The 12,054-nt window shown below is 40.5% G+C and overlaps 1 protein-coding gene across 1 annotated transcript; it reads right to left on the bottom strand.

The window, feature by feature from the left end:
- Positions 1–720: 720 nt before the first annotated feature.
- Positions 721–2,191, bottom strand: LOC116897903 (resistin-like gamma). The gene is made up of 3 exons (XM_032899307.1): positions 2,059–2,191; positions 1,543–1,623; positions 721–996 (listed from the first exon to the last, which is right to left on the bottom strand). Exons 1-3 carry the CDS (start codon positions 2,183–2,185, stop codon positions 869–871), a joined length of 336 nt encoding a protein of 111 aa, XP_032755198.1. The 5' UTR covers positions 2,186–2,191; the 3' UTR covers positions 721–868.
- Between the last annotated feature and the right edge of the window lie 9,863 nt (positions 2,192–12,054).

The following is a 12,054-nucleotide window of genomic DNA, read 5'->3' as shown; positions in this document are numbered from 1 at the left end:
AAAAATTCAAGTCCACCAACTTAAAACACAGTCATTTCCAAGTCCTTAGGTCACTTACTTGCTTAATGCTTAATTGTTTTTGGTTTGGAACTCTGTGGTTTTTGTTTTTCTAGACAGGGTTTATTTGCATAGCTCTTGCTGTACCAGGCTGGTCTTGAACTCACAGAGATCTGCCTATCTCTGCATCCCCAGTGCTGGGATTTAAGGCATGCACCACTACCACCTGGCTTGCAAGTCTGTAAATTTTATACCCATGAATCCTATAGGCTTTTACACCCAGGAAGATGAAGTATACTAAGATCTGATGATAAGTGAGAGATATGGCTTTATTTTGCTATCTGGAAGAAAGGCAATAAGATAGAAGTCACTGTGATGAATGCCATCTTCAGTATTTGAGTAAGAAACTACACATGTGTACTAAAAGATTAGCTATAAATTAATTTTCCCTTGATGGCCTGCACCTTGTCTTCTTGCACATGGCTTGGAGTTCAACGTCTCAGATGTTCACCTCCATAAGAATATGATATTTGCCTTACCATATTTCACACCAAAAAACTGTACTCAATTCATACTAGAAATGGGAGGTCAGCCTCTTTTCCATATGTTTTGTAACCATGCATCTCGCATGCCTTACTGAGATGTAATCTGAGACATTGAAAATGTTTTCTGGCAAGATATATCCCAAGGTAGGAGTAATAACATGGAAGACATAAGCATAGACACATGCAAAAATTAGTCTTTATTTTTCAAGAAGCAGGGCTAATGGGCAATAAGATTTCATCAAGGGGCTATGAGCCAGGTTTCCAAGTTGAGATTGTGCTTCTGTTACAATCTTCATTTCAAAGCCGGGTTCTCAGCCTCCACATTCTTAGGACAGTTGGCAGCAGCGGGCAGTGGCCCAATCCATGACTGCGCACTGGCAGTGGCAGGTAGTTCCATCCCGGATATCCCAAGATCCACAGGCATAGCCACAAGCGCATCCAGTGACAGCCATTCCTGCAGGATCATTCAAGACAGATGTCAGAACCATTGGACTGTAATGGGGAGTCTCTACCTGTCCCTTCTTGTTAGGAAGCACATGAGTACATCTAGGTTTTACAGGACATATGCAGCTATTCAAGTGTCACAGTTCTCTTCAAGCAAACTAATTGCAAGTTACTTAAACTGAAGGACTTGGAAGGAGGAGTTTCACTGTCTTTCAATTAATTCAATTCACCCCTGCTCTGCACCTACTCCTGCCCACAATATAAGGGAATAGATTAGGAAAGAAATGAAGGCCATATTCAAGGCCAGACAGTTGAGGGCCAGGAAGGGATGCCATGAGGAGACATTAAGGAAGAAGTGAGAGGAAGGACAGAACCCAAAGTCCCTTAGTAGCATCCTTGGGGAATTGAAAATCAGGAAGGGATGTCCACACATCTGGAACTATAGCTCAGCTCCATGGCAGTACTAACCCGACTTAGGAGAAGGAGGTGTTAGAAGATTGATGGGGGAGGACATGGGTACACCACATTCACCAATTCTCCTTGAAGAACTACTCACCAGGAGGACAGGAGGCCAATCTGCCTGTAGCCTTGACACTAGTGCAGGAGAGAGTCTTCGTTACAGTGGAGGGACAGTTATCTGAATGAGAAAGAAAGTGATATTGCCCGTGATCTTTCTCACAATTCCCTTGTAAGTCCTCTTGTATCTCAGGTGTGTCACTGTTTCCATAAATAGTCTACTCACTAGCATTTAAGACCCAGTGTCTTCATTTATGGAGAGAAAATAACATTTGTACTTACGTTGTGTAAGAAAGTTGCGTGTGAAAATTGAACAAACTAATTGAATGCTTAATATGCCTGTTTCCTGATATATTCATAAACTATGGGCCCTATCCTTTTTATTTATCCTGATCAAGAACATTGAGTTCTTACCCAAGAGTTCAAAAGGGTAGGGTGATAAAGGAAGCCCTGATCAGGAAGGCAGGGATGAAGAGGATATAAGGGATTTTAGGATTTATGTAAGTCAGCATCAGCAAGGATGAGTAAACTATGATTTTTCCTACTCATCTCATACCTCGGTGGGCAAGAAGTTCCTTGACCTTTTGCTCCACAATAGACTCTAAGGTCCCATCAGTATACACTGGGACCATCAGCTGGAGAAGAAAGATGCAGATGAAAAGGGAACAGGTTGCAGTCTTCATCCTGTTGAAAGTCGGTGTCCTGGGCCTGAGGAGAAGAGCAGAGAAGATGAGATCAGTGAGCTCTGGGATGGCTGTGAGGGAAAGGACATTCTGGAGAGAGCAGGGAGAAAACAACAGAAGTAACTGTACTATATCTGTTCTAGATTATTAGAGGAAAAGAGAGGATCCCACAGAGCTGACTGACTTACCAGAATCTCAGGGAAGGTTCTAGGACCTGGCCAGATGAAATGCTTTAATACACTGTGGGATTACTGACCTGGGTACCCTTAATATATACAAGCACTGCCCAATGGAGTAAACACTTTCAGCACATTTTGACATCCCGGATGTCTATTAGAGCAATTTCCTGTGAATTATGACACTTGACCAAAGAAGAACAGGTGAGATTCAAGAGACTATGAAAGTAAACCTTCACTTGTCTGGGAAAGCTGAAACTTACAAGGTTCACATCCCCCATTCTAACCAACTGCACTGTCAAGTGGTGACACTTGGCCTCTTGGAGATGCCTGGAATGCCTTGCAGAAAGCTCTATAGATGCAGCATGAGGGAACTACAATATATACGGGTGTGAGCTTTTCAGTGAGGGAGCTGCATTCAAGCTGTCTCTGGACCTGAAATTAAAATACACACACATGTGCACACATACAACCACACACACACACACACACACACACACACACACACACACACACACACAGAGAGAGAGAGAGAGAAAGAGAGAGACAGACAGAGAGAGAGACAGAGACAGAGAGACAGAGAGACAGAGAGACAGAGAGAGAGAGACAGAGAGATCATAAAAAAGTCTCACATTTGGCACTAGAATAGGGACAAGAGAGAATCTAAGGTATTAGGAAAGGTGGCTGAATATTCCTACAATGGGTGCTGAGACATTTTCCCAACTGGTGTTCGGATACCTCTTGCTACATCAGTGGTTACAGGGGACTTTGCTTTGGGTGATGAAAGCAACCAAGGCTGTCATCTACCCAGGGAATAGTCTGCATGAGCAATCTATAGGAGAAATCCACTTGGAGCTGTTTTCCTCTATGCATTCTGGACTAACATGCCTGCTCTCTGAGTGGGATCTACTGTGTGAGTTTAGAGATGCTATGGGATAGGCTAAAGATTTAGAACAAACTTTATGAACCCTGAGAGCAATAATAAGGGAACAGAGTATTGGCAAGCTGTAGTGAGGTTGCTAAACCACTGCTATGTGTAATACGAAGTGCATCTAAGGCCAACATGGCTAGCCAGCGGGAATCTGTATAAGTGAGAAATTACAAAGGCAAAGAAATACATGGCTAGCATGTTCTGTATTGGCCTCTGGTTTGAATGTAAATTTGATAAAAGTGAATAGGCGTGCCTACTTCTCACAGCTGGCAGGGTGGAAGAGAAAGAGAATACGAGTTAGATTTATGCCAAAGGTCACTTCCTGTTATTCAACCTTTTGAAATCCATAGAAGAGTCAGGTGGAAGAGAAAAAGAGACAAACAAACAAACAAGGGTTCGTAAAAGTGATGTGTGGGGTAGTGGACTGTACCAACAGACAGAAAACTTGGTAAGATTGAGGAGGTTCAGAAACCCTGTTAATTCTCATAACTGAGAACAATGGGTGTGTAAATCTCATCCTGACCAAGTTCCTGTTGTCCATGACACTTAATGGAGTGGACTGGGACACTTAGTTAGGTAGAAGCAATACCCGAAGCCCCGCCACATGCAGATGAGGCATCCCTAACATCTCAGACCAAGCCAGTGGAAAGCATCTGCCCTTAGATCCCAACCTACCCCAGAGAGGCTATTGATGTCCAACGACCACAAAGAATATTGCAATTTCTGTTGTTTGCAAGCAAGAATAAGATGTTAAGACCCTTTTGATACCTTTTTACAGGGTGTCAAGAATCAAGATTGTTTTGAAGTGGGAGCTCTCTCTTACCTCTAGTGCAGAAAGGTGCTATGCAGTCTTCTAGGGGAAGGTGGTCATGCACAGCCTTGTTAGGCTAAGGATCGCACTTGCTAAAGTGCTGAGTGGCAGGGAAGTTGTTGCTTGAGCAATAGTGACACATCGATAGTGCATTCAGCTGATGCCACAGAGAAAGGTCCTATATGTTTTGTCTTTTACTGTAAGCCAGGACAAAAACATGTAGCTGGGGAGATTGTAGTCTGTCAAGGATATGTTATGCCTCTCAAACTGTCTTCTAAACGCTTGTTTATATAGGAGAAATTTCTCTTGCAATGGATGCTGTATTACATACAGACATCCTGGTGGAGCTCCTGAGATCAAGTTGTTTGTTAATTATTGCTGTGATACAGTGGCCCAGCACTTAATTCTAGACATTGACCATAGTACTTGAGCAATAAAAAACTTGGAAGGTTTTGTATTAAAGGACAGGTTATTAAATGTGAAATACAATATACATAAAAGGAGAAATTATAAAATACATTTTAATATGTTCTTCATTCTATCACTAAAAATATAACAAAGAACAGTAAGTAATTTTCCTGCCACAGTACCAACATCATGACAGATTGGAAATTCCAAACGACTTAATGCATAACTTTTGAAATAAGGGTCCAGTTTTTGGACATGGACAAGTGTATCTAGTCCTTGATGGACTCTAGTCCAATTCTGAATAGAGTTTTTATTTCTCTTCGTATCTCCTGAGTTCAGCCTTCATCTTCCTTACTTCTACTGGCAGCCTGACATTCCAATCTCTCACCACAATTGGCATTAACCTCTGCATGAGATATCCTATTTTTTCTCTGAGTTTTAAACATCAACTAGGAACCACAAATTACAGTATTAGGGTTTGAAAGTCTTTTGGACTTGGTCTAATTTGACATCATCACTTAAAAAAATAACTAACCTGAGTCTGAGGTGAACTATCAAAGGTCACAGATGAGCATTTTGTAGATCTGGAGCTGGTACTGGAACCTAGGTCTCGCCACCACACTGCATTATTCTTTATAAAACTAACTTTCCTGAAGCCAAAAGAAATATGAAGATGTGGAATAAGACATGAAACTTGCCAATTTTTTGAACATTTTCTATTTGAAAGAATTATTGACAACAAAAAAAGAAAGAATTAAGCTGTGATTTTTGAAACAACATAAAAAGATAAAATGATTTTTCTTTTCTAGATGCAAGACCATTGGAGACCGGAGAGGGTACTTACACTTAGCTTCAAAGGTTTTTTTTCTCCTAAACAAAGTTGTTTCAAAACATATTTTGATGATGAATATTAACTCTTTTCTCTCCTACTGAGTAATTGATAATATTATAAAACTAAGTAGGAACCTGTAGGAATGAAGAGAAATAATTTTGACCACTGCTCATGTTTCATAGAACATCCCTAGACACACTCATCATGGTGTTCATACAAACTGAAATATTTCTCTGCAGTCTGACACCGTCATTACCATTCTGTCTTCTCATGTCAAACCCTAGTAATGAGCTGATCTTGAAGCTTTAAGGTTATGTTATCAAACAGAGTGGCCATTGTCTATCGTCACTTGCGCAAATGTGAGTGTTGTGCCCACAGATTAGCATCTCGGAGCTAGCTCTGCTCTGGACTTCTGCTTCCTTTGTGGCACTTCCTCTCTGGAGTTTAGAATTTCAGGTACAGAATTAAAGGGCAACTTAAGCGGCTGTTTCCAACTGAATGACTGATGTCAACTTCACTAGGACATTAATTTGGCACTGGACTCCATAATGTCTCAATTATGTATTCTCAGTAGCTACAGTTTTCATTACCTTTCTCATCTCTTATTTGTGCTAAGAAATTTCACTTTTATCATTGAATTATAAGTTATATTTAAACAAATCCAGAAAGGACCTATGTCATTTGGGGGAATGTCATTTTTTGTTGTCGCTGCTCACTGCTGCCAACTGGCCTAGGAATGAGGCTGAGAACCCAGGTTTGAAATGGCTATAATGAAAACATGGTCTCACCCAGGAAATATAACTCATTATCCTTGGTATAGATTTATATTCCACAGTTATCCTGCTTCTTAGGTAATAGAGACAAATTTGCACCCGTCTATGTTTACATCTTTAACATAATTACTCCTGTCCTGTTGCCAAAAGACATTTTCAGTATTCCAATGATTATATCTTATTGGTATATGAGATGGGTGGTCAAGAAAGATACAAAAAAATTGGGAACAATGGATCTCCCCCCATCCAGTTCTCCTACCCACTGACATTTTAATAAAAATTATGAGTATATTGATTGGCATGAAATACAGAGCAGTGAAATAACATGCTTTTATGGGAACAACCATCTGCAACAATGAGTTTCAAGACACATGCAGGATGACTGCAAAGTGTGGCAGATGAAGGAATATTTTTATTTTTTGATCATTTTAACATTCCAGTCCTTGTTCCTCTCCTGGTCTTCCCTCTGATGTTTTCTCATCCCATACCTGCTCCTCTGTCTCCAAGAGGGTGTTCCTACCCTGCCCTCACCCCACCGGACTTCCTCACTCCCTAGGGCCTCAAGTCTCTCAAAGGTTAGGTGCATCATCCCTCACTGGGCCAGACCAGGCAGTCTTCTGCTGTATATGTGTCAGGGGCCTCGTATCAGCTGGTGTATGCTGTATGGATTTTAAAGAACTATTTTCTATCTTTTCAGCATGTGTGAATACTCCTTCCAATTCAAATGCCTGTGGTGGCTTTAAGGTGAATTCTTTCCCTGTCTACTCTGCCAAAAAGTCTAAGGTACCCTCAGCATTCACTGGGACCATCAACTAGAGAAGAAAGATGCAGATGAGAAGGGAAGAGATTCATCCTGTTGAAAGTCAGCATTCTGGGGCTGGAAGAAAGGGGCAAAGAAGGTGAGATTGTTGAGGTCTGAAGGAGCTAAATGAGACGGGTAGGGGGAGAGAGTCTGGAGAGAGTAGGGAGGGAGGGAGGACTAAGGCAAACAACTGTAACTGCTATAGCTATTGAGAAAAGCAAAGAGAATTTCTGCAGAGCAAATTCATCATCAAATATCAGAAAGTTTTCTAAGGCAAGGCTAAGCAAGGATGCTTTTATACCCTGTGGGATTATCAACCCAACCTCCCTTAATGTTGAAAGCACACAACACTCTACCTCTGCCACGTAAACAATTCGCATACCTCTCAAAGAACTCTGGTAGGTGAGGTGCAGCTTTTGGTGATTTCCTCTGAATTAACACATTCCCTCAAGAACACGTGAGTCTCAACCAGTAAACAAACTTCATGTGTCTGGAAAATTTGAAACTTGTGTATTTCCAAAATGCCCCTTCTCAGGCTATAGGGGCAGTTAGCCAGTTGCTGGGGAAGGAGAGTCAAGTCACCTGAGCTGCCCAGAGGGGAGCCTCATACCTGTTTAGCTACTTGCAAATTGTGGAAGGAGCTCCAGGATGCTCTCAGGAGTCATCACCCATGCTTGCATGGGCTTTTCAGTAAAAGGCCAAAGATTTAGATGATCTGAAGAGAAACCAGAGTACTAGTAGTACTCAGTAGTTTAGTTGCTTTTGATTTATCCCTGATCCTGTAAGTAACCCCTCACCCTGATGCCTGGAAAGAACTCCAAAAACTTACTGGTTCATCAAGCTGGACTTAAGTAAAAATTTTGATCTGTTATCAGTTCTCTATCAGGGTGAATAGTCATATGCACCTTTTCTTCTGAGAAAAAAATGACATACAATGCACTTGATACATGCACAGAGATATGGTCATGAACCAAAGACAAGGTGGGATGCTGACACATGCATTTGAATCTGGTCTTTAAAAGGGTAGAGCATCTATGGCAGAATCTGTTTTCTCATACAGTATGTGATTATGGACATTGTTTCTTCATCAGGGGTTGCATGGCCATAGTTTTGGATGAAGAGACAGAGAAATAAGGCTGTGTCTTCTAATCAAGGAAGTCTGGATGGATAGACTTCAGGAGGAAATCAAGTGGTGCTGTCTTTCTTTATATTATATGGAGTGACCTACTTGCTTGATGAGTGGAGCCTACTGTATGAGATCACAGATTACTCAAAAAAGGCTAAATATTTACCACAAACTTTGTGGTTCCTTTTTTCATTTTTTTTTTTGAGCTGAGGACCGAACCCAGGGCCTTGCGATTGCTAGGCAAGCGCTCTACCACTGAGCTAAATCCCCAACCCCCAACTTTGTGGTTCCTAAGAGTAAAAAGTAAAGAGAGTATCTGTAAGCAGGAGCTGAGGAGCAGAGCATCTCCTCCCAAGATGGCCAGTCAGGGACCTATTATGGAAAGGATGTTCTGATGGCATGTTCAATATTAGCCTCTGGTTGAATAAAAGAGAGAACGAGATGGAGCTTCTAATATACCATTTTTACAGCTGGCAATATAGAAGAAAAAAGAGTCTAAGTTAGATCTGTACTAAAAGCCCTTTCTGGAATCCAAAATCTTGAAATCCTTGGGAAGAGTTTGATGGTACAGAAAAATGATGAGCTATAAAAGTAACAACAAAGAAGCTAAAGATACCTAAGTGATGGTTACCATGTAAGATATGATTATCTTCTCAGGAGAGATTTTGTTAATATAAAATTTATCAGAGACTTTGATATTTTATTGAACTTTAGTAACTGGTAAGTTGCATGATAAAATATGATTTTATTTCTTAAATTAAGAGAAGGTTTTAGAAGACCTAAATGACCTAGATCAGAATAGAAATCAAGTTTTTAAGATACTAAAACACCTGGTAGGAGATAAAAAGAAAAAAATTGATGATTTCTGTACAGTTACTAAAAACAAACAAACAAAAAACAAATGTGGCAAGACTTGTGAGCTTTTAGAGTCCCCAGATGCAAAAACTAATAAAAACAAAACAGATAGACCACTTTTGTGAATTCTAATAAGGCTTTTCAAGCCTACTCAGCATTCCAACAAAGGTTAGAAGAAAGTACTTTTGAAGATACAAGTGGTCACAGAAATTCTAGTTTTGGAAGAAACTACCCAAGCCACTTCTCTGACAGAGTGATCAAAGTTTTCTGTAGGTGAGGGCCATTCATGGAAACTGGGGAACTCTGGCCAAACTATGAACTCACTGGTCTGCTACTGTTGTATAAATTACTTGGCCTTAGGTAGGTTCTGGAGCCAAATGCACCCTCATTCATGACAAGTCTCAAAAGTACCTGGGAGCAATGGGCAGCAGTAGGTGGATATGGGAATAAAATAGCCCAGGTTAAAAGCTTCACATTCCACTAATGGTGGTAATGATCCATCCAGAGAAATTTGTGTGTATTTTTTCCTCCCAAATGGAATATTTAGAGTAGAAATTGTCCCTCTAACTTTGGGATTACACTGAAACAACACATAACAGAGATAGCAGAAAGGAAGGAGGAGACAGTGGATAGAGTGGAGTAGAGCAGGGTAGGGTGGTGCAGGTGGGTGGTGTGAGTAGGGTGGTGTGGAGTGGTAGAGCAGGTGGGGAATGTGGAGTGTGTAGAATAATGTAGAGTAGAGTGGTGGGTGGGTGTGGTAGAGGTGGGGTGGGTGGGCAGGTGGAGGTGGTGCAGGTAGGGTGGAGTAGTTGTAGGGTAGGGTGCAGAGTAGGGTGCAGGTGGGGTGGTGAGGTAGGGTGGGGTGGGGTAGTGTAGGGTGGGGTGGCAGGTAGGGGTGAGTAATGTAGGGTGGGTGTGTAGGGTAGAGTAGGACTGGTGTGGGTGGGGTAGTGTAGGGTGGGTGGTGTAGAGTAGCAGGGTAGAGTGTGAGTAGGGTAGAGTGTGGGATAATGGGGTAGGTAATGTAGAGAGAGTGGTGTAGAGTATAGTAGTGTAGAGTAGAGTAGTGTAGAGTATAGTAGTGTAGAGTAGAGTAGAGAGTAGAGTAGAGTAGAGTAGAGTAGAGTAGAGTAGAGTAGAGTAGAGAATATGAGTGTTTAGAGCTGCAATTGAAGCAAAGAGTCTACCAGAATCTGCATGGGGTGTAGCTAGTCAGGTATAGATTGAACTAGCTCCATAATCTTTAGAGAAATTGGGGGAATGCATAGGAGTCCCACTCCATGGAGGTACTCTACAATAAAGAAACCAAACAGTTAATAAAAGAGATAGGATTTTAACATGTTCAATTAGACCTTGCTAATGCATTGGTATATTTATTTTTAATTCCTTTAGTGGTTATATATCAAGTCCAATTTACATTGTCAACTTGGAACGGTCAACAGTGGACCCTCTGCATATTTCTTTAGTATTACCTTCCTGGTTCCATTATTTATCATAGAAAGGAGGCTTTGCTTTGTTATCATGGCCATCCTCCATGAAGAGGTTTCATTGCCTAGGTGACATGATGCTAAAGTCTAAGTGTTCTTTATATTTTAAAATGCACTTAAAGTAACACATACAGATTATGAAGGGGAAGGAGAATGGGATCACTGTCCAAGGACCAAAGAGACACTAAATCCTTAGGAATATTATGATCCTGTAAGACACATGTGATATGTGACAAAGTTACATTTTAAATCCTACAATATCCATATCTGTAATTGTAAATAAGATGGAAATATAATTAGGGTTCCTGAACTATTAGAGGATTTTTTTTTGAGTTTTTCAAGACAGAGTTTCTCTGAGTAGCCTTGGCTGTTCTTGGACTTGCTCGGTAGAACAGGCTGGTTTTGAACTCAGAGATCCATCAGCTCTTGCTTCCTGAGTTCTGGTATTAAAGGCATGTGTCATGTCCACTACCACCCAGCCACCTATATTAGTGGATTTTTGTACCCCATCTTACTCAAGGTGTCATTTATCTACATGCTGTCTAGAGTTTGTTAACATGGTAACATGGTGCAAGCTATAGTCAACCTGGGAATAGAAAACCCCAAATGAGAAAATACCAGTAGGACATTGGCTTATAGGCAAGGTTGTGGAGTATTTTCTTTTCTTTTTCTTTTTTTGGATTCAGAGTTCAAAACAAATTCAATCCTTTGAATGAAAGCTCACTCAAATTTTCTGGACATAGTCTAATGCATCTAATACTTGTCAGAATGTAACATAAATGTCCTCTAGTCCAAATTCCAATAAAGTATTTATTACCCTCCATACCTTGTAAGTCCAGCCTTTATTCTCCACTGTTATCCTTGAATTCCAAACTGTCTTTATACTTCCACTGTCATCCTTGAATTCCAAACTCCCACCAGAATGGGCAGTAGCTTCTGCATGCAGTGTCCTAGGGCCTTCTCTGTTTTTCAAATGCCAATTGGGATCAATGTCAGAGTATTGGGACTTGAAATGCCTTTGGCCCTGGTCTAATTTGATGACATCACTCAAAAGATAACTAACCTAAGAAAACTGAGATCACATGCTTACCTAAGGTCACAGATGAGCATCTTGTAGATCAGAAAATGGTACTAGAACCAAGGTCTCTCCTCTACACTGAATTATCCATTGTTTGAAGCTCTCTAGCTTCTCTGAGGCTAAATGACATATAAAAGGTGGAATAAGAGACGATATTTGCCAATTTGTGAACACCTAGTATTTGACAGGGACATTGACTACAAAAGAATAAGTTAATATACTTATGCTCTATGTTTTAAAACATACAAATAGATTGATTTTTTCTTTTCTGGATGCAAGAGGGCTAGACACCAGAGAGGACACTCACACTCAGCTTCAAAGGTTTATTTTTTTCTCCTAAACAAAGTTGTTTCAAAAGCAGAAATATATTAATGGATGTTGACTCTCTTCTCTCCTGCTAAGTAATTGATAATCAGTATAAAAATAAATAAAAGTGTGCGGGAGTCATAAAAATTCCAACAATTTTTAGTTCAATATTCAATTTTTTTTTTGTGGATAATCTCCTCTAAGCATGTATGCCATGTGTACTGTCATCATTGTCACAGTCCTCTTCAGTCTCTGTTATTACTATTCTTTCTTTTTTATGGCAA

Source organism: Rattus rattus, chromosome 4 (assembly GCF_011064425.1).
Source record: "Rattus rattus isolate New Zealand chromosome 4, Rrattus_CSIRO_v1, whole genome shotgun sequence".
NCBI lineage: Eukaryota > Metazoa > Chordata > Mammalia > Rodentia > Muridae > Rattus > Rattus rattus.
This window is presented reverse-complemented; position numbering and strand designations above follow the sequence as displayed.

Bases quoted from the DNA above. Each gene is read 5' to 3' on its own strand.
- LOC116897903 (XM_032899307.1), bottom strand. From the start codon at position 2,185: ATGAAGACTGCAACCTGTTCCCTTTTCATCTGCATCTTTCTTCTCCAG. The intron at 1,624-2,058 runs GTATGAGATGAG...TTTCTCATTCAG, and splicing joins GGAACTTCTTGCCCACCGAG to ATAACTGTCCCTCCACTGTA. The intron at 997-1,542 runs GTGAGTAGTTCT...ATGATCCTGCAG, and splicing joins ATTGGCCTCCTGTCCTCCTG to GAATGGCTGTCACTGGATGC.